This window comes from Penicillium soppii (genome assembly GCF_028829465.1).
Source record: "Penicillium soppii strain IBT 18220 chromosome Unknown utg000007l, whole genome shotgun sequence".
Lineage (NCBI taxonomy): Eukaryota > Fungi > Ascomycota > Eurotiomycetes > Eurotiales > Aspergillaceae > Penicillium > Penicillium soppii.
The window spans coordinates 3,175,272-3,197,037 of NW_026643237.1; the positions used below are offsets into that span (position 1 = coordinate 3,175,272).

The window sequence follows — 21,766 nt, forward strand, 5'->3', positions numbered from 1 at the left end:
TCAAAAAGAGGCAAAAGAGTCTCGGATAGAGACAACTCGCGCTCTATCGAACAAATCTTGGATATCTCGTTTTCTTTTCTGACGCCTTCATTGCTTGCGTTCCGTGGTATCAATCAACAAGGAGACCAACAAAAAGACCGAAAAAAAAGAGAACACGCTGGGAATGAAAATATAAAAAAAAAACGAACAAACAGAAAAAACATGTCAATTCAAAAAAAGGGTATACTGCTGCAAATGGATATTTTGGGTTTAACGCGGTGGCCCAATTGGGGCCGGGTATCCAGAAGTAGAATTGGAAGTACTAGGACGACCACTGTCAAAAGAGGTGCGCGGGTCATGCTTGGGGGTCATGTCACCGGGCGCGGTGCCGAAGGGAAACTTGGCGTCGAAACGCGTGGGCCAGCCATTGCTGTTGCTGCTCTTGTGGCTGTGTGAACTGCCGAGGACGGGCACGTCGTCTTCGGGGAGGTTCACGCCGGAGTCATTCCATGGGTTGCGGTAGCCACTGTCGCGCGACTCCATGGAGACGAGCGAGGCCTTGGAAGCGTTGCTCGAGGCGTGTTTGAAGAACGAACCCGGCGAGGCCGAGTGGTTTTTGCGGCCGATGAAGGAGGAGAAAGAGGAGATACTGCCAGGTTTGCGGAGTCGCTCAAAGATCGATCCTCGCTCGCTGGTCTCGTCGGAGAAGTTGGGACGAGTGGGTGAGTCGGTGGAGAGGGGCGCCGGGGCATGCTGCAATAGCTTCGAGTCGAAGAAAGGCAGCGACTCTTCGAATGAGTCGGATTTGGGGCGGGGGATGGCTCCCTTGACGGTGTTGGCGTCGAGGCCGTGCGCGACAAGTCGGGAAATCAGGAAGTCGATTGCATCCTTCAGACCACCGGCGTTGTTGCGGGTGTAGCCGAGGACGACACGGTCTTCGGGGCCGGGGGTGGGAGAGGAGGAACCTTCTTCCGGAGTGGTAGGGAGATCGGTGCCAACATCCACATTGATATCAACCTCGTATTGCTCCTTGAGCTTAGTTCGGACATCAGCAAGGAAGTCCGAGCACTTGAAGTAGTCTTGGAGCTCCACAGAGCTCTGGAAGTGGAGTTCGTGACTCTCTGGAACCATTCCAAGCAATGCGTCGACCGCTTGAGGCACCTGATATTCAGGGCCAGAGATGGTGACAACGTCACTGGCAAGTTCGGTGCTAGGGAACTCGATCTTGCAATTCCATTTCTTCTCGAGTTCATCAATCTCTGTCATGCGAGCCAACAGCTCACGGTGGTACAAGCGGTTGATGACAACTCGTTCGGAAACATATTCGGCATCCTGTAAACTTGTCAGTTTCTTCATCGATTCAAAGTCGTTTCCATTCGTTGTCACTGTAAGAACCTACCACTTTCTCAACCATGTCCATGATCTCCTGCTTGACAAGATCCAAGCTCTGGGCGTTGCGAGCAGGGGTCCGGCAGATAACGTTGTCAACCTTGATATCGTCATCCTCCTTGCCCATCCCGCCACGGTCCATAGCGTTCGAGAACTTCACAAAGACGGAGTATTTCTTCATGATGCGTTGGATGTGCTGTCCACCAATTCCGATAATCCGCTTGTGGTATTGATCCGGCACATGGAAGGAGATCGAAGCAGGCATTTCTTGTTCGACAAGATCCAGGCCATTCTTCGTCGATTCGTACTGGTTGCCGCATACGTCGATGTAAAAATTGTACTCGTTGAAACCGTCGAAAATAATCTGAACGTTGCCTGCAAAGGGTTAGTATCTGGTCAGAGCTGAATGCCTGCTGAAACTCACTCTGGCCCATGATCTTGTTGATCTTTCCGTTCTTCTTGCCACTCACGAACTCCTTGTGCTCGTTGGCCAGCTCGATCTTCACCCGCATCTGGTACTGGCTTCGCATCACGAAGGGGATCTGGTTGATGACTGTCATCGCAGCCTTAACGGCATCATCGGAGCCGTTGATCGTGAAGGTCAAATTGTCAAAGCTGACCTCAGCTTCCGAGTTGGTGCAGATATCCGATAGCATGGAGCGAATGTCGGCAGTCGCCGGAGCACGCATACCACCTTGGGCGGGGTCGGGCATGATGATCCACCATGAGGCACTGTAGAATTGACCGGCCTAGATTTTCATAGATTAGCACAACGCCACCACAATGTCAAAATAACACTCACCAGGGCCATAATCTCCCTAACGGTCCGTTCGACGTGCAGCACTTCAGTGCCTTGGATGCGCACAAGCCCGCGTTGGCTACCAAGCTGGGGAAACAGAACGTAAGATCCGTTCATCTCCATAACCTTTCGCACCTTGTCCAGACGGTCGAGCAGAATATTATCGATCTTGCTTGAGCTGACAACCACATCCTTCACAAAAATCTTCACTCCCATCACCAATTCTCGCAGCTTCTGCTTAGCGCGAGCAATCTGTTCAGGTGTCTCGCCAGTAATATAAACCTCATCTTCGCTTCGACGGTTCGCACCGGGTGGGATATATCCGAAAATCTGAGGGAACGGCGGAGGGAAGTAAATAGCGGTGCCCGTTGCGGCCTCGATGAGCTTAATGTTCTTGCGGGTGCGACCACAGACCAAGGTGTGCATAGTAGAGTCCAGCTTGATGGCGTCCACATGGCGTTTGAGCTATTTTCCGGTCAGCTTGCAGGCCTCTACGGCACACGCACAAAGGCGATGACGTACTATTTGGTCAATCATGATCAGAACCCGGGTCTTGGCATGTTCTGAACTCTCCAAGTCACCGTAAATGGCAACGCGGAAGCGCTGGTCGAGACCATTATCTGACGCATAGCCATAGGATGACACCACTGCACTGTCTGCATCGTGGAGTTTGGGGGTTAGCAGGAAAATGTCGGCTCCTGTGTACGCAGCCAAAGTATCGAGGTGTTCGAGAACACTGCTTCGGATTCCCTTGGGGGATCCGTCCATAATAAGGTGCATATCCACATCGACGGTTGCACATCGCTGAACAGCCAGATGTTAGCAAGAGATGTCTGTGGGCGTGAAAATCCTGCCGGTGTAGACATCGAAAAATTTCATCCACGTACCAACATAATCGGTGTCTCGTTCAAAATTTTCGCCCGCATCTTACGCGCCATCTCCCCATCACCAGTGACACAGACGTTGGTCACCAAGCCGTTTGGCCGGCGTTGTAGTGATGGTACGGCCTTGGCTTCGGAGGTCGTGAGCGTAGCTTCCACCCGTCCAGCTTTTTCCTCCGTTATCTTCCGACATAATCTCTGCAGTCCCTCGACATTATTTGTGTGGACGGGAAGCTGATGCACCGAGGTGCCTTCTGGTGTTCCTTCCGGAAAAGTCCAACGCTGGAGGGCACCGGGGCTGGCGTGGAGTACATCCTCGACATCGGGGCCAGCTAGGGTAGATGAGAAGGGGACGTTGAAGGATAGGTTGACGGTTGGATCGATACTTGTCGGCGGTGTCATCGGGGGCGCACCGTGTGGTCGACGAAAAGCCATGTCGGTGTGAGGTCTGGACATCCCGAAAGTCGGCGTCATTCGTTCCCAACCATGACGGGCTTGGCCCGTGAAGTTGGATATCTTGTGCATGATCTTGAGAGATCTCTAACCCCTTGAGCGAGTCGAGGGGATAGAGAGAGAGGAGGAAAGGATGAAGTGGGAAGAAAGACCGTTCTCGACAGGGATGGGAATGACCAAGTGTGGGCGTTTTCGACCCGGAATGGTGGAAACGATGATCGATGGGGCCAACCAGAACACAACTAAACAGAAATGGGAATAGAATGAAAATTTAAGAAAAACTAAGCAAAAAAGAAATCAATCTATAAAAGTCGAAAAGAAATGAAAAACGATTGAAGAAATGAAAGTCGAATGCGGGTCCTTAAACTACAAGTCAACTTTTGTTCTCAACGTCTTAAGGCTTTAAGGCTTCGAACGATTCCTCAGGCTTCGAAATTAAGCTGTCTTACTACTTAACTAGCCTTAACCACATAAAAAACTGACTACCTAGATTTAATATCTAGTTATCTTTTGAATCTTCTAAATCTAGACCTCTTCATAATTATGTCGTCTCCAAGGTCTACAGAAATCCAAGAATGCCCGTGAGAATGCCCATCAGGCCGTCGCAAGGGTCTTCTTGGCAAATAGAATGTGTCCAATATTGATTTATTGGGCACAGGAAAGCATCTCATTTAGGTGCATATAATCGAAGTATTATTTAACTAACTACATATCACCTACCTCTCCTAGCCTTGGAGGTACTTTTCATTTACTCATAAAATCACTGACTATTACACTCCAAATACTCGAAATTGAGAAACTGTCAGTCTCTTATCAAGCGAGAACCCCATCACGTGAGGCGATTTTCAACAGGCCAGTTGCGCGTCTCCAAGGCTGTGCAGGTTATTTACTAGTGTACAGTATCCCGTTTTTTATCGGGATCCGAATCATTCCGTCAGCGTACACGGGTCGATCATTTCATAGGCTCCGGAAAGGAGAACCCTGTATGACTGTGTATCTTCCCCCCCCCCGATCCACAATGACTTGTGGGTGATAGGGCCAAGTACCTAGTCCAAGTCACACTTGGGCCCGGCTGGGCCGGACTGGGAATAATATTGAGGGGTGTAGATTCAGACATGTGGAGCTTTTAATACCGATCATACCGCTGCCTTGGATTCTTAGGCCTTCGGGGCAACTTGCTGTGCATCCGAATGATACTCATACTGACAAAATACGCAAATCCCGTTGATCTGCAAAGTACCTACCTCCAGGTCGTTAGATTCGATTGTACTCCGTAGACTGGAATTAAATAGACGACGTCATCTACTCGTATAGACAGTGGGGTATTCAAGTCGAAACAATCGTAATCAATTCCGACTGGGTGGACCAGCTGGTTTTCACACTGCAGGGGCCATTCCCGTTCCCCGGTTTCTCGGTTTCGCATTGACTTTACAATTGGTTCTTTGTTCTATATAGGTGTTCCAAAGTGGTCTCTATTGCATTACCAGTCTACAACGTACATGCAAGAAATATAGGTGATCAACTGAAACATCTGAAGAATTTCGAGGTCTGGAATGTCTTGATTTTTGACAACGTTATGCAGGTAGGTACCTCGGTCCGGATCAATGATTTCCCGGTCTCATCCTAGACATCGGAACTTCTTGAAACTTGATTGATCTACAACTTCATCGTCTTCATTGCATTGGATGCACTTTCGGTATTAGGCCCACCTGTATTTTATGTCAAAGACAGCGAGGGGCCTAGAATATATCTAATTCTCTTTCAATTGGTTCACGTGAGACTAGATTCCACAGAAATGCATCACTGATCACTGTGTGCTGTTTACTTGCTAAGGTAGCTCTTGGTATTCTATCAAAAGCCAAAAAATCAACTACTCAAGGATATAACTCTGTAAAGGCAGTAGCAGTATTTCTTATTTCCCTAAGCTACGTGGAACGTTGTGCTGAAATCATCCTCATCCTCCGCCTTATTCAACCTTACACAAAGTCACTAGTCACTGGTTTCCCGGCAAGTTGAATTGATTCAAACAGTACCCAGCCGTTCCTTTCAACTTGAACAAGACCTCGTTAAGCTGGTCTGTCGGGACGTTGGGCAGAGTGTTTACCGCGACTGTCTTGATATGCTGGATGACCTGTTGTTGTCTCTCGTCGCTGATATCATCCATAGTACCCCTGTTGATCTCGTTGTTGATCAAAGTTTGAAGCTTGACCACTTGATTGTCGTCAAGCTTGAGCCTCTCCACTGCGTTTTCGTTGTCAATTTGCAGTTGCTGGAAGATGCAGTTTCTAAGTTCCCTGCGTCTGGTGTTGTCGTAGGTGGCGATGGTCACCCCGAGCATGAGGAGGCAGAATGCAACGATAGTAGGACACTTCATTTTGATATGTAGGAGAAAGGTATGTAAACAACTTGTGCTTGGGTGAAGTTGGGATAGAGAGAGTAAAAACTGGCAGCATAGATCCTGCTCCTTCCAAGCTTTATATATTCGCAAAACTAAGATAACCATAAGCATCGTCTCACCTTGCATAACAATGTCGTCAGTAACCGTGCCCTAGACTTCATAGTAGCTCTTCTGGCGAGCTATAGGTCAAGTTTTCCGTGGTCGACTGAAGTGAAGGAGGTTGATTCGTGATAGTTCTTCTAAAGTTGTTTACTACGATCTGTACCACCTGTGACTCTCATGTACCACCTATACAGGTTACACGTTCTAGGTTCAGGGATCTATCCTCTTTCAACTCCTGTTGTTCCCTTTCGTTCTCCACGCTTAGCTTTCATGTTTGTTGCTCGAGATAGAGATTCGAGAAGCTGAAGAATGTAATAGATGCCTCTTTGACCCGTAGATAGAAAGCCTTGCATCTGGCATCTAACCACACTGTGCTGCTCTTCTCTTTAACCTGTAAGGTGATTGGTTGGCTGTAGAGCACGTTCCAACCCATCCCACAAGCATTGTCATACCGAGGGCAATAAGAACACCTAGATAGATACATATTCCAACAATATTAGGTTCATGTTGAGATAAACCTATAGGTAGTTTGGCCAGAGGTTTGGAATATATGTGCTTGGTTCTGGGATATATGGTCTCTACAACCACGGCACAAAAAAAGGGTTTCAACTACAGTGCGTTGTCCTCTGGATGAAACCTTGGAAGCATTGCCAGTGGAATCCGTGCACTGAGAATACTGATCACATGTCAAGGCAGTTTTTCTTGTTAATGCATATGTATAGGAACCCAGGATCAAATATACCTTCAGTCTATAGAGCTCGTAACCGTGATAGTCAAAGTACAAAAACACTTACACCAGCGGTGTGAAGCTTCAAAATTCCAAAGCTCGCCAAGATCTAGTTAGACCCAAATCCCTGTATCCTCTGCTTCAGTTCCTGTCCCGTGATCCTAGGCCCCGATGCGTCCGGCCAGTAGGGCGCAAATATGGATTCTGCGACCTTGAAGAGATTACCTCCACTACGCTCATGACGACCAGATCCTAAGACCTCGAATACATCGAGTCGTGTGAAAGAGAATTCCAAGTCTTCATATTCATATTCATCAGGCTCATCAACAGATACCTCTTTGCTTGCACGTCCATTCTTGAAATATACCACCTCTGGACTTTCCGTGTCAAATGGGTTGATAGCTAGCTTGGCTGTCTTTTTCCCAAAGTTGATCGCGAGAGATGTACTCAGTGCTTTTGAATGTTTAAGCCGAAGACAACAGGCGTTGAAGTTCGGTCTAGTTTGGTCTGCTGGAACTTCTTTTGTAGCCTGAATATTTGCGAACATGAATAATATGAAATGCATAATATGAATATGAATCAGGTGTACAGCGATCAGGATCTCAATTTCTTCATCAAAACAGGCATCGCTCGACGTTTCGTAGAGGATATTGGGAAGTGGGTTCAGAACGTGAAGAGAGAGGTGCCTGTTCCTGAAACACTTTAATCTGTACAAATTTTCATAAAGGCGTTATTTCACTATCTGGTAATATGCTTGGATACTTCTTATGAAAATAAATGGCCCCTGATTGTTGGCATAAAGAGCCCACCGCTTCTGAAAGCTGCTGTTATATATATGCTGTGAGTCGCCGAGAACGCTGAATAGAAACTAGGGTCTTAGTAAGATAGTGGTAGTATCTTGAAGGCGTGACCCCTAATAGTTCAGTGAATGCGAGATACCTATTAAGTTGTTGCGGAAGGCCGGGCTTTACAATGTTCAGAATTCATGGGTGTCATGGACAATAATCTGGGAGTAAAAAGTTGTGGGCCAGCAAGTTGGCCTGAGTTTTTGGCATCATTCAAACATTAGATTTGGAGGATGGAGCGCGAACATGGATATCGTCGAATGGGCTTGTCGCTTGGGCAGCCTGGGTCATGGATCAGTCAGGCTGCGCAGATCAAAAGACACTTGATCACACATTTTCCAGAACATAGTTGCCATTTGCCGATATTGAATTCGTCAGTACTGTCCGCATCATTGACAGACGGACCCAATCCCGCCTTTTTGGCTTTGTCTTTGCATGATGACAGCGATGATTGTGTGCTGAAGATCAAAACTCCTACCCCATGTTGAGAAGTGCACTTCCTCTGATCCAAGTCAAAGCAACTACAGGTGTCTTTTGAGCCTCGATGGATGAAGATAGCAAGGCTGACAGCTGGAAATTTCTTTGCTGCAGGCAACATCCAACTTAAATATTCTTGTAGAGGTGTCACTTCACCACGATTCCACGAGGTAATTACGGTCTACTTCTTGCTCCCCGCCACCATCATCGAGACTTGTATCTCGGGCCAAGGCTTTGTGGTGATGATTTCCTTCTGGTTCCAAGTGCGTACAAGATGCAGATCAAGCAAGCGATCTGATACCATGTCTATGCCTGGACAAAAGCCGTTGAGATGATTTTGGGATCAAAATATACACTGTTGAGGCTTTGAAGTATCATAACATTTGATGCTAATGGTCTTATACGTAGGGCAAGGCGATTATGAGTGACAGAACTGATACTCGATATCCAATCTTGGGAGCTCGCAGCTGATGTTACGTGAATCAGGATGTTGGAACTATGCCGGTCAAGAAAAGGGTGATTTGATGCAGTGAGGAATACGAGGAAACTTTATCTATACTAATGTGGTCATATCCCGACCCTTGAAAAAAGGAGAGATGCACCATACAGATCTTTATACATTCAAAGGCCTAGATAACTTCGAAATACAAACATTTTCAGGACAGTGCAGGTAGGTGTATTTGTCAAAAGATGAAGCGCTGAAAAACAATTAAATACAGAATCATGTTATGCTGCACCAACCAAGCGGAGCTCAGCCCGCTACTGGTAACGCTCAGGAGCCCGCTGAACCGAATCGTTTGCGCCGTCATATGCAATGCGATCTCCCGCTTCGCCTTCGCCCTCATAATACCTCCGTTCTCGGATGTAGTAAGGCCTCTCAACGTATTCTCCCATCGGCCTGTCTTCCATGAAAACACTGGGCTCGCGGGCGGGACCACTCGGCCGCACACTACCCACTCGCTGGTAGACCTCATGTGGATCTTCATAGCGAGGCTGTGGGGGGCGAACGCTAGCCGTTCGCATGATTCTCTCCTGGGGGACTCCGCGCTCATCGACAAACACTGTATGACGAGGAGGGAGGTACTCTGCTACTTGTACGCTGCCACTGCGCGCGTAGTGTTCATGGTTTTCGTATTGGGGGGCGTAGCTTTGTCGCTCATGCGCCGCTACAGGACGAACATAGTCTGATGTGACTCGTCTGTAGATTGGCTGGGGTGGGGGCATCTCCTGCACGTAGCGTCGCTCACTGTATGGATCTTGGACGACTGAAGGCGCGCGAACACTTGCGCTGCGATGCTGGGGCAGTCGCTCTTCATACACATCCTTTGGCATTTGGGAGACTGGCCGGGGCGGAGGCGGAGGGGCCATTGGCTGCATTCTTGGGGCTTGCAACAATTCATAATACTGGTTTCCATGCTCATCAACCACAATTCGGCGCTGAGGAGGGGCCATTATCCGTGCTGGTGGTGCCTCTTCGTAATAAGGCTCGCGGTAGCCCGACAATGGCATGTCGTCCGCAGCGACGTAGCGGTGCTGCGGGTAAGAGGGAGCTTCTTCGTAGTACCTCGGACGCTCTTGGACCGGGCGTTCCACGACGTATGATGCTGCCCGAATTGTGCGCGGCTGGGCCTCAATGTACTCACGAGGATAATCTGGATGTCTGGCGTACTGCACACTGGCGACTCGTCGAAGATCGGCATCCTCGCGAATTGGCCGTCTGGTGCTTAGTCGAGAAATTGTGCGCTGGGGCCCGACGTTTGGTGGAAGCTCGTGATAGGCATCGATGTCCGAGACTGGCTCCCGAAGGGGGGGACCACGGCTTTCATACATTGGAACGTATTGAGGAGACGCGATATCAATATAGATAGGGCGCTCCTGGGGGTGTCGACTGCGAACAACAGATGGATCATGGGCAAACGGTGGTGGTGAGACCGGCTCTTCTTTGATGTATATCTCGGTAGGCTCTGCATTCTGTCTTCTGGGTGGTGCTCGGCGAATTTCTTCGTCCCCTTCACGCAGCCTCCTCCGTTTCCGGGACATGATATTAGAAACTGGTACACCAGGACTACCTCGAGCAGAATCTGGGTCTGAATACACTTGAACAACGCCAGTTTCCGGTCGCTCGTCTCGGATTTGCGCAACCGGAGGAGCCTTGGCCATGGCCAGAGGTGACACGCGGGACGGCTTCGGGGCTGCTGGTGACGTGATGTGGTTCCGAACTACCTTCACATTTGCGGGAGAGGGGGGTTCGCGGATATCTTGGGTCTTGTCGGTGTACCTAGCATCTGTTCTAGATTGTATTTCCACGCCACTTTCTACTCCTCGGGGACAGTCGCGATGGACAATCGGCGGCTCCGCTGGAGCAGGTGGGGAATAATCGGGTTCATCCACGATCTCAAACGGTTGCGAGTCCTGCAGTCGGCTGGGAACCTCAGGTTTCTGATGACGGGCCTGTTTCTGATAATAGGAAGGACGCTGGTCAGCAACAAGGTAAGCATCTTGCATTTCCTGATCCGATCCAGGCTGGTTCAGAGCTTCAAGTCGCTGCAACTCATCCCCGTAAGGTACTGGGGCACGAACAGCAGGGCCTGCTGGTGCTACAATAGCTGCGGGGGAGGATTTTTGTTGCATGACAGGAGGCGAATCAGGAGCTCTACTGGAGTAAAATGAATTGTCGTCAAGGGAGTCATCACCAGGCCCACTAGCCTCGGAGGGTTCGCTTAATGAGATCGGTTTTACAACCTCTAGAGCTTGCTTGAACACTTCTGAAACATCAAAGTCAGGCTTAGTGTCCTGGACCGCTGGTCTCTGCTTGCTCTCCTTCTTCTGAAGCTCCACTTGATCACGCAGTGCCCTCTCCAATCTTTGTCTCTGTAGCTGTTGCTCTGCTCTGAGCAAGTCATCCGACTTTGTCAAAAAGATCGGATCAATCGCAGATTTGAGCTTCGAACCCACGCGAGCAACTGTTGCAGATGAGGCGCTTCCAGCCAACGTACTCTCCGAGCTCTGGTAGGTAGGTTTTGTAATCTCATGTTGAAGAGTGGTTTCCACAACTGGTTTTGAAGGTGTTGTTTTGGGTGGCTGCGCCCGTATAGGGATATTTTTGCTGTTTCCAGATTTGCGTACGAGATGCTGGGGTACGTTGAGTCGGGGATGAGTGCCGGAGAAGATTTGTTCCTTGATGGTCAGGATTTTCTCATACTCTCGTACTTCATCCCCTGGTAGCGGTGCTGAGACAGCCATCGGACCTGCTGGAAGGTGAGTTGCTGTACCATGAGTTGCGGCCATGGTCCAAGGGAAAATCTAGGGAAAGGAATGGGTGAAGCTAGAATGAGAAGAAATAGATCAAGAAACACTAGGTTCAGATCAGATTTCCAACGCGTCAAACAGACGATATTACTCAGACCATTCCGATATGCAGAGCAGGTTCTGAGATAGAATGAGAAAGTCGGGAGCGCGAAAAAATGCCAAGATGTGAAAACAGTTAGAGACGGTCCGAGAGCATTAGGTAAGTCACGGGGAATGCGCCACGGCCGGGACACCGAACGGACTGAATCAGTTCTTGTTATCTCACAGCTTTCATGCATCGTTCGTTTGCGCTATTTTTATCACCATTCGCAAGGCCTGTAACGATATTTACCAAGCTCTCACCTGGCCGTCTGCCCCTACAACCCTCTTATTCAAGATCAATGGCGACTAATGGCAACAACGGGGTCAGTGACTCACGGCCGATCTTCTTCTTTGATATTGACAACTGTGTAAGTGAAGATAGTCATAACTTAGTTTTTTTACAGGGTCACTAACTCTCATATGCCGCACTAGCTATATTCTAAATGTTAGTTCCCTCAATTTCGAGTTTTGTTAAGCCAATACTAACAACACACTTACGTGCAGCTTGCAATATTCATGATGAGATGCAGACATTGATCAGTAAGTACTGCTGAAATATTATTCAGAAGCTTGTCACTAATGTTATTATCTTGCTAGATAAATTCTTTGTCAAACACCTCGAACTCAATGTATCAGATGCCCATGAACTGCATCAGAAGTACTATAAGGAATATGGACTTGCCATTGAGGGCCTTACTCGTCACCATAAGATCGACCCACTTGCATTCAACGCCGAAGTTGACGATGCTCTTCCTCTCGACAAAATTCTCAAGCCTGATCCCAAGCTACGCCAACTGCTGGAGGACCTGGATACTACCAAGGTGAAGCCGTGGTTACTCACAAACGCCTATGTCACTCATGGAGAACGCGTGGTGAAGCTACTTGGCATCGCAGATATTTTCGAAGGTATTACTTACTGCGACTATGGAAACTTGCCGCTTGTCTGCAAACCAAGCCAGGACATGTATGCCAAAGCAGAGAAGGAAGCTGCCGCTCCCAGCACCAAGTCATGCTTGTTTGTTGGTATGTTTGTCTAATGTCCAAAGCAAATAACCGGGCTCGTTATACTAATTTTACGATGTCACAGATGATTCTTACTTGAATTGTGTACATGCTCATGCTCGAGGCTGGACCACAGCTCACCTTGTTGAACCGGGTGTCACCACGCCCCCTAAGCAGGCATCGGAGTTCGTGATCTCAAGCCTCGAGGAGCTTCGTGTTCATTTCCCACAAGCCTTTAAACAGAACCCAAGCGGTGGCATATAGATTAGAACAGCCACGATACCCATTTGTTTTCCCTATAATTCCTGATTTACTGCCATGATTTTACGATTATAGTGTCAATTCGGTCTTTCGGTTTCTGCATTGTTTTCGATGCATGAGACTAGAAGTTGCATGTTAAGTTGCTACCCACATCTATGTACATATGTCATAACAACATATCAATATTCTGTAATCTGGGTTGAATTTTTCTCATGCTGACTTGTATCTGTCCCTACTCTAATGCAGCTCGTTCGTCGAGCTTCATTTTGACCTCTGCAGCCTGGTCTACACTTTTTGGAAGTTTCGTTTACTTCCTCGGTTGCCGCCGCCTTTGTAATTTGACAGAAATCTGAGGTCAGTTTGTATAGGACACTTAGCTAAAAATATCAAGCTTTCTGAACTGCTATACCTGGCGTTCAATGGGGATCAGCAAACCTCGGGATAGAACAGTAATCCTTAGTTCTGACATTATTGTCCACTGCCACTCCGGTTTGATTCACCTGCTTGTTTTCTCTCACACGAGCGTCTTTTTTCCTAGCCACCACTCACTATAGCCGACGACATGCAATCCTTAGACGTAGATGTACACACCCCTGTCGGAAGGTCTGTACCCACCCGCATTTTTACCCCATCATTCTCAAATATATAGAGCTACAAAACCATATACTAATACACCACCATCTATCCTATTCACTTCTAATCAATTAGGTTTGAAGCCTAGGCCACCCTCGGTCAAAATTCAAAATTAGTATTTAGTGTAATAACCTTTGGCCTTCCGCACCGCCACACAACGTCTGCCCATACTCAAAATCAGCCTATCAATTTGCTCCTGCGGAATAGCCATCCAAGCAACCTTTATGCACCTTTTAAACACCTTCCAATCCTTCTCAGGCCTTCCTATATACATAAGCTCGGGAAACAACTCAAAAAGGTTGAGTTTTAACAACCGCTGAACGGGTGTAATCGGGTTTAAATCCGGCGAGTGTAAAGGCCACTCCTCGACGTTTACACCGTGTGTTTCGAACCACTTATGTAAGCTTCGCTGTATGGATCCGTGCTTTATATTGATAAAAGATATAACCCGGTCGGTAGTCTCGAATCAAACCTTCTTCGAGGGCAGTAATATACAAGATTGTAGTATAACCGCGCTTTAATGACGAGGGATCGATCTCCTTCTCCCGCTTCATCGTAATTAACGGTGACCGACCACTAACCTAGATTACACCCTAAACTATTTACTCAATATCTTTAACATTCACTTTAGCATTTATAAATTCCCTTCGGTAACCCTCCGACATGAACCGCTAATACTATTACGGCCCAAAGTTCGAGGTACGCTTGACGGAACACTCATCCGAGAACATCTAATTTCGAACGCTATTCCCCGACCACACACCCTTCCATTTTTAAATAAAGCGGTATCGACGGCGAATCAATTCCATGCCAGCATACTTTAAATAACAAATGAAATACTGTGTTTCATAGGGTATGTCAACTTCCCATCCGGGCGGCATGGTATAAGACGATGGCTATAGAGGAGAAAACTAGGCAGTAAGAACATTCTGTCCTTCGCAGTATCACCCACAAAAGTAGCTAAGATCAAAAAAGTCAAGTGGAAGAGTACATTTAAGGTAGCAGAAAACCTAGTAAACTTGATGTTCTATCAAAGCCTCTTACAATGACCTAATTTGATTATTCTTAGGCCCTAGATAGAATGTTCATGGCATGCTTTAGTATGAAGGTTATGCACAGATGCGAGTATTTCTATGGGTTCTGCTAGATTATCGTTAGACCTTTACACTACTATCGCGTAGGGTCATAAGCTATGATTTTCGCGACGTTAGATTAGGATGGCCGTTATCAGTCAAAGCTTTTTCACAAAGGTCTCTAAGATCCGCTCGTTTGTCAGACTCTTGCGAAGTTAATTTGATTTGAACTTCAAATACCGGGGGGCTTCCTAAGCATGGATTCACAGCCGATAGATAATTCACGGGCGAAGCATTATAAATCTGGGCCGAACAATGTCGGCCGAAGTAAGTGGGTCCTAAACAAACACCAAGCTGAGTTAAAAAGCGGCCCGGGGTGGGGCATTAAATTGCCTATTAGTATTCCATCGGGCTTCCGGGCCTCTTCCTCTTCAGGATGCCAACCTCCGCAAAAAAGGATTGCATAGTAAGATCTGTTTTTGCTCAATGCCTCCGAATTTTCCCAATTATGGGGCCAATGTTGCTGTCGTACCTCTCAAAGTGAGATTCACAATTTGAGGCATAATCACGAAATGGAAGCAAAGCCTCTCTCCATTCCCGTGTCCTGCGTGACCGCGGGTGCCTAAACTCTGCAAATCGTCCCGCATTAACTCAATGACAATCGCATGCAAGAGCCCTGATGGCACAAAGGGTCCTTCGCCTATAATGTGGCACTAAACATGCACGAGGCTTACCTGAATCCTTCGCCATATATAACCATGCTTGTTTCATCGAATTGATGGAGATTTTCGTCCAGCGCAAGCCCTTTTGCCCCTTCCCCCTCCCCCCTTCCTCTCTATAATACTTCCTAAAAAGATTCCCCCTTTTCTCATGACCCAAATCTTTTTATCGGGAAATGACTGAGAAGATGAAGATACCTGTGAACGAGAGTCTGGCAGATTCTGGGTCTGACGAGGCGGAGAAAACCTCCAAGTTTGCAGATGCCACATTTTCCGCGGCTGAAGACAATCGTGGAAAGTACCCCACGGGATGGAGATTGAGATCAATCAAAGGAAACACGAGCGACTCCAATAGCCTGGTAGAGGATATGGGCTTGAGTCATCCTACCTGAGATAGCATAAAAGCTCTCATTTGGGGGGCGATTTGAAATAGACCAACGAGTACATACCGCAAGTCTTCCGCGACTTCATGAAGAAGATTAAGTTTTCTTCAATTGGCGAAGTACTTGGAAGAAGAATCTAGTGATGATAGGTTGATGGTGGCTAGTGGCGACTACAGCAGGTTAGCCGCCCGCACAGAGGGGAATAGCTTGAGAAAATTATAGACACATACAGAGAGAGAGATGGAGAAAGAGCGAGCGAGGGTTTCCTAGCCACCGACAGTAGGACTTTGCGGAGTGATCGCTGTTCAATCGTAGCCGAGCACTCAGGGAAGTGATGCTGCCGGTGGGCATACCTAGAGCCAAATTCACTGGGTTTTCGCAAGAGCAAGGGAGTCTGGGATGAGCGATCCGCCCCCTCCATCGCATCTTGACTCCAACTGCTTCCACCAGATAGATTCAATAATATCTTTCGTGCTCATACTCAGGATAGGGAACTCCAGGGCTTCATATGGCATGACTCATCTATATTAGGGTTTTAACTAGTTCATTAATGACTGGGAAACTTTCGTTATATAAGACCCCACCCCATCTCCTCCTGCTCTCCTCTGTGTTTGAACGCACCATTTGCCTCCCCTTTCCCCCCACCCTCTTCTCCAGCCTTGACTCTTTGTCTTTGCTGCCATGGAACACTTTCAACATACCGCCCACATCAGAACCCACTCCTTGAGCTACGCGTTGCGAGGTATTCCTCGGCAGCCTGGCGCTCCGCTTGTGGTGGTTCTTACCGGGATCACTAGCAGCGCGCTAGAATGGAGCGCGGTGTCTCGATATCTCGAGAATGAGGCGGCCGTGCTGTTGTATGAGCGGACTGGTTACGGTCATAGCGAAGCATGCCCTGCCGCCGAGCCTGACTCATGTACAATTGTGGATGAGTTGTCTCGGCTACTTGCTGCCGCAGCACTGCCACCCCCGTATCTAGTGGTCGGTCATTCCTGGGGCGGAATTCTCGCACGGGAGTTTCTTGCCGCCCGCGGGCCTAAGGTGATATGTGGTATGGTGCTAGTGGATGCTGTACAGGAGCGGATGCTCTTCGAGACATGGCCCGATCCTTGTATTGCAGCCGTCACAGCGGGGCTGGATTACATGGAAGTTGTCGGGCTGACTCGCGAATATCGACTGACAGAGGTCGAATGGGCGGAGCTTATGGCAGAGGAGGCTAGCCCACACCATATACAACAGGCCACCCGCGAACTGCCCTATCTACAGATGAGCCGCGCCGTCCTAGCCAAGAAACATCAACTCCTCCCTGGGCGAGACCTCCTCCGCGGCCAGCCACTCAGTGTGCTTAGGGGAAATTCGCATCAGGACCAGGAGCGGATGTACCACCGGGGCGTGGCAGAAGGGTTGGGGACTGAAGCCGAGCGAGGAGCCTTTCTTCACTACCTCGAAATCTGGGACGCTAGTGAGGAGGCCTTTCAGCGCGAACTCTTGAATCTTTCGAGTAATGCGCGTTTCTCCACCACGACTCAAAGTGGCCATAATATTCAGATCACAGAGCCAGAACGCGTCGCTGATGAGATCCGCTGGGTCCTACAGGGGACCGGGAACAGGGCTACGTAGCACGTGAAAATGGGGTCCAGAAGCAACCAAGGAGAGTGAGATAGAGAGGGAAAAGATAAAGTGAGGGAATTCGTGCACGTTGGGGGGTTGTACATTTAACCAGGTAGATTTTTTCCAGCATCGGCCACCCCACGAGAATTCCTCTATGATTGGAAAGGATATGAGCATCCGGCAGTACGAAACGAAGGGCCGTACTTCTACTTAGGTTTTACTAGCGATAAGCAAACAGATGCAAACATAGTGGATAAGCCTTGGGAGCTGCGGAGCGCGTCAAGTGGACTCCTGAGCTCCGTGTTCCGTTCTCTTTCAACTTCCAGCAAGCTCCCTTAGTCATTGCTTGAGGGTCATTGTGGCTTTTGAATTATCTGCACAATGTCCGGGCAAGGCATAACTGTCGGCACGGTGATCGAACTGACCGATGGCCGGCAGGCGACTGTACGCTTTATCGGCACCACCCACTTTGCGACCGGAGAATGGATAGGCCTCGTATTGGATGAAGCTACTGGAAAAAACGATGGCTCAGTACAAGGCGAGCGATATTTCGACTGTGAACCAGGATATGGAATGTTCGTCCGCCCAACGGTTGTCGGAAAGGTTGTCCAAAACCCCGTGCGGGAAAGTAAACAAACCGCCAAACCGACTACAAGCGCCGCTGGCCCACGAAAACAACCTGGATTACCACCTGCGGCAGCAAGGCGGCAGAGTACCAATCCAACATCCACTCCCACTCCTGCGCCGAGAGGTGCAGCCGCTCGATCGTCCCTCCGAGTATGTTATGGTCTCCTGTGGCTTGTATAGCTTTTGGATCATGCTAACGAGAGATTGCTTCATCTGCAGTCCCCTACAAAGTCCCCGACTAAACAGCTCGGAACGACCACAGGCCTTGCATCTCGTCCGTCAATCGGTGGTGCTCCCCGAACCTCCACAGTTGCGCCCAACCGACCTCGACTAGCCCCCAGCACCAGAAACTCTTCAGGTCCTTCTGCAACACAACCAACAGTCTCGAGAGCTGGACGACCTTCGGTTTCCGGGCCAGCAGCTCGGACCTCAAGACCAGGCTCACAAAGTACTGTGGCTTCATCCACTGGAGGTTTATCAAAGCGCCCTTCATTACGGCAGGTCGGCACCACCCAAGCATCAGATGGAAGAGATACGGGGATGAGCGGCCAGTCAGGGGACCCAACCGACACAGAATCGCCTGATACCGAAGGGGAGGGCACACAAGACAATGGCCCCGCGCAAAAGAGCTCTCGACAGTCGATGGCTGCCACGCGGCCCACTCCCTCGCGACCGGGAGTTCCAGCATCTACATCTTCACGACAAGCACAAAGTGGTGCAGTCAACCGCGAACTTGAAGAATTAAATGCCAAGCTCAAAGTCATGGAAAAGAAACGAGCCGAGGACCGAGAGAGACTGAAGACCCTCGAGCAGCTCCAATCCGAACGCGACAAGTTTGAATCCATCATCCAGAAACTGCAGGCCAAATACCAACCCCAGCAAATGGAGATTACTGAACTTCGCAAAAAGCTTAAAGATACCGAAGCTCGTTTTGATGATGTGGAACGAATGCAGGCAGAACATGAATCGTTGATGGAAATGGCCTCTCTTGACCGTGAAATGGCAGAAGAAACAGCTGAAGCATTCAAGCACGAATGTGCAGCGCTACGGTCTAAGATGGATGAGTTGAATCTGGAGGTGGAGGTTCTTCGAGAGGAGAATGAAGAATTCAGCCAGATTACTAGCCCCGAAGAGAGATCTAGTCATGGGTGGCTCCAGATGGAGAAAACCAACGAGCGTTTACGTGAAGCACTCATTCGTCTGCGTGATATGACACAGCAACAGGAATCGGACCTCAAGGCCCAGATCAAAGAATTGGAAGATGACCTCGAGGAATATTCTACCGTCAAAGCTGATTATGAGGCTACCAAAGAGAAACTCTTGGTCGCGGAGACCAATGTGGATGATCTGAAACAACAGCTGGAGACGGCATTGGGCGCCGAAGAAATGATTGAAGAATTAGCAGACAAGAACATGCGCTACCAGGATGAAATCAATGAACTGAAAGCTGCTATTGAAGATCTAGAAGCCTTGAAGGAGATCAGTGATGAGATGGAGTACACCCACATCGAAACCGAAAAGCAGCTTCAAGAGGAGATTGACTATCGGGAAGGTATCTTCGGCGATCAGTGCCGAAAAATTACACAACAGGACGAGGTCATTGTGGACCTTGAATACACGCTCAACCGGTTCAGAGACTTAGTGTCGAATCTGCAAACGGACCTGGAAGACATGCGGGCAACCAAGCAACTTTCAGAGGCAGAAACTATCGAAAATGAAGCCCGCCAGCGTACGATGCAGGATTTGGCAACCAAGCTACAAGCCAACACAACAAAGGCCCAGGCCAGCTTTATTGATGTCGAATTGAGCCGCATGGAGTCCGAGGAAGCTACACAGCAGCTTTCAATGGTCAAACTTTATCTTCCGGAGTACTTCGATGGCGAAAAGAACTCTGTTCAAGCATTGCTTCGATTCAAACGCGTCGGATTCAAGGCAAATGTCATGCACACAACTCTCCAGGATAAGGGTTCTGAACACTCCACTGTTACCCACGAAGAAGTGTTCCAAGCCCAAGAGGTTCTGGGATGTCTGATGTGGATCACGAATGTATGCGATCAGTTTGTGAACTACATCACGGCTTGCTCGCCTGAACAATTTGGTAGCATCAAGGTTGCCATGTTTGAAATGGAGCCTGTGGAGCGCACATTGAATTTCTGGATTGAGACAATGAAAAAAAATGAAGTCAACCTTGGAAAATTCGCAGTAGAATTGCAGCGATCTATCGCTCTCCTTGCTCACCTTGCCGAGACCCTTCTCCCTCCAAGTTTGGAGAAGTTTGCCGATGAGTTGTGCCTGCGAGCACGGTTATCTCAGTCGTACCTTGACCATGCAGCTTCTGCAATCACGCGCGTCAATGCCATCATTAACTCCAAAATGGTTGCTGTGGAAGAGGGCGACGAGGAAAAGTCATTAGCTTTGAAAAGGCTGAGCGCCTTCGATCCTCAAGCCCGCGGATATAAGGTCTCAATGGGTAAAATTAGCCGCGCTCTTGACGATATGCGCTCTCGGTCACTTGCGCTTTCAAAGGAGTCCGATGAGCCTTTCAGGAAGATAGAAAGTGACACAAAGCAACTTCTGGACTTTGCTCGGAAAATTGGCGAAAGCCTCGTTGCTCTAACGAGCGACGAAGGTCGCACGGATCCATTCAGTCCAGATGAGATTTTGAATAGCATGTCGCAAGCATCTGTGTCTTTCGCCTCTTCTGAGAACCCAGGTGACAGCAACGATCCGGTTTCATTATTATTTACTAGATTGCGGGAAATTGGAGAGCAGTTTGAAGAGCTTGCTTCCATGTCGACAGATCTATCTCGCACCACGGAGTTTGAGAGAGGCGCGTTCCCCTGGATTGCTCGTGCTGCAGAATTGAAGTCCAACAAAATGGCATCTCCCGATGCTGATGAAGAGATTCGTCAATTGAAAAATGAGATTCGCGAGGCGTCAGCCGCGCTTGGTGTGAAAGACAATACGCTTGAAGAGCAAGGTCTTAAGATCGAACACCTTGAATCCAGGATGCGAGAGGCAAGCAAGAAGGCTGCTATGGTCAAAGACCTGGAAGCCAAGATTGAGGAGGTTCAGGCCGCAGCAATTGAGCTAGAGAAAACAATTGACCGACAAAAGAAAGCTCTTTTCACAGCCGAAACGGAGCGAGATGAGTTCTTGGCTCGTCTCGAGCGAATGAAGCGGATGTCTGGTACCGCAGGCCTGGCCACCTCGGGCAACGGCGTTGTCATCGACAATGAAGCTTCTTTGGCAGCCATGCATGAGAATGAGTCTCTTCGCGCGGAAGTTGAAAGCCTCCAAGCAGCCGTGCGTTTCCTTCGCGAAGAGAACCGTCGTTCAAATATCCTTGACCCATACTCCGTCCAGCGATCGACTGAAATGCACGCATGGCTCGATGCACCACTCACACGTTCCAAGCCAACACCTGAACAAGAGAAGATCCAACGCACTGCGCTTGAAAGCCGAGACGTAATGACTCATCTTATCAAACTCACCAAGGAGTCCCGTGTCACCGACCTCAAATCCACACTACCTCCTAGCGATGGCGACAATGCCAACCGCACCACGTGGCGTCCATCCAAGACCCGTCTCCGATACCAGGTCCTTCAACAACGCGAAAACTTCGAGCACTGGGCCGAATGGCGCGATGACATTGTCAATCATGAACGCGAACAGGACCGCCTCGTCATCGCTAAACAAGAACGTGCAATGCGCGATCGGGTCTCTAGGCATGCCCATAAGGCTTCTGTTGAATTCCCTCAAGGCCTAGGTCATGGCATGATGGGTCGCGCCTGGCAGATCTTGGGTATGCAGAAGCATCGCAAGACTGGCTCCACGAGTATGCCTGCTCCCGATGGCGTGGAGATCGTGTCTACCGACTGAGTTCCTTGTTGTATTGCAAGTAAGCTAGGATACCAATGAGCCTGGTGCTTCATTGTCGTTGTACATATTCTTTGCTGTCTTCTTTTCTGCTATGTCATATTTTTATTTCTGATAGCTAGTATATTGCCCTTTTCA

The 21,766-nt window shown here is 48.8% G+C and overlaps 8 protein-coding genes across 8 annotated transcripts; 4 read left to right on the forward strand and 4 right to left on the reverse strand.

The window, feature by feature from the left end:
- Positions 1-249: 249 nt before the first annotated feature.
- Positions 250-3,573, reverse strand: N7529_010465 (KH domain protein; the record flags this gene model as incomplete). The annotated part of the gene is made up of 6 exons (XM_057245992.1): positions 250-1,311; positions 1,379-1,743; positions 1,793-2,117; positions 2,171-2,632; positions 2,690-2,971; positions 3,055-3,573. 6 exons carry the CDS (start codon positions 3,571-3,573, stop codon positions 250-252), a joined length of 3,015 nt encoding a protein of 1,004 aa, XP_057094255.1.
- Positions 3,574-5,421: 1,848 nt separating this feature from the next.
- On the reverse strand, positions 5,422-5,875 carry N7529_010466 (uncharacterized protein; the record flags this gene model as incomplete). Its single annotated transcript, XM_057245993.1, has 2 exons — positions 5,422-5,476; positions 5,535-5,875. 2 exons carry the CDS (start codon positions 5,873-5,875, stop codon positions 5,422-5,424), a joined length of 396 nt encoding a protein of 131 aa, XP_057094256.1.
- Positions 5,876-6,837: 962 nt separating this feature from the next.
- N7529_010467 (uncharacterized protein) lies at positions 6,838-7,275 on the reverse strand (the record flags this gene model as incomplete). Its single annotated transcript, XM_057245994.1, has 1 exon — positions 6,838-7,275. The coding sequence occupies one exon, from the start codon at positions 7,273-7,275 to the stop codon at positions 6,838-6,840; it is 438 nt and encodes a 145-aa protein (XP_057094257.1).
- A 1,534-nt stretch (positions 7,276-8,809) lies between these two features.
- N7529_010468 (uncharacterized protein) lies at positions 8,810-11,338 on the reverse strand (the record flags this gene model as incomplete). Its single annotated transcript, XM_057245995.1, has 1 exon — positions 8,810-11,338. The coding sequence occupies one exon, from the start codon at positions 11,336-11,338 to the stop codon at positions 8,810-8,812; it is 2,529 nt and encodes an 842-aa protein (XP_057094258.1).
- A 401-nt stretch (positions 11,339-11,739) lies between these two features.
- N7529_010469 (putative pyrimidine 5'-nucleotidase) lies at positions 11,740-12,706 on the forward strand (the record flags this gene model as incomplete). Its single annotated transcript, XM_057245996.1, has 5 exons — positions 11,740-11,808; positions 11,873-11,885; positions 11,945-11,980; positions 12,038-12,463; positions 12,528-12,706. The coding sequence occupies 5 exons, from the start codon at positions 11,740-11,742 to the stop codon at positions 12,704-12,706; spliced, it is 723 nt and encodes a 240-aa protein (XP_057094259.1).
- A 2,598-nt stretch (positions 12,707-15,304) lies between these two features.
- On the forward strand, positions 15,305-15,520 carry N7529_010470 (MFS general substrate transporter; the record flags this gene model as incomplete). The annotated part of the gene is made up of 1 exon (XM_057245997.1): positions 15,305-15,520. One exon carries the CDS (start codon positions 15,305-15,307, stop codon positions 15,518-15,520), a length of 216 nt encoding a protein of 71 aa, XP_057094260.1.
- Positions 15,521-16,192: 672 nt separating this feature from the next.
- On the forward strand, positions 16,193-17,131 carry N7529_010471 (alpha/beta fold hydrolase; the record flags this gene model as incomplete). The annotated part of the gene is made up of 1 exon (XM_057245998.1): positions 16,193-17,131. One exon carries the CDS (start codon positions 16,193-16,195, stop codon positions 17,129-17,131), a length of 939 nt encoding a protein of 312 aa, XP_057094261.1.
- Positions 17,132-17,503: 372 nt separating this feature from the next.
- On the forward strand, positions 17,504-21,631 carry N7529_010472 (uncharacterized protein; the record flags this gene model as incomplete). The annotated part of the gene is made up of 2 exons (XM_057245999.1): positions 17,504-17,899; positions 17,969-21,631. The coding sequence occupies 2 exons, from the start codon at positions 17,504-17,506 to the stop codon at positions 21,629-21,631; spliced, it is 4,059 nt and encodes a 1,352-aa protein (XP_057094262.1).
- Positions 21,632-21,766: the final 135 nt, after the last annotated feature.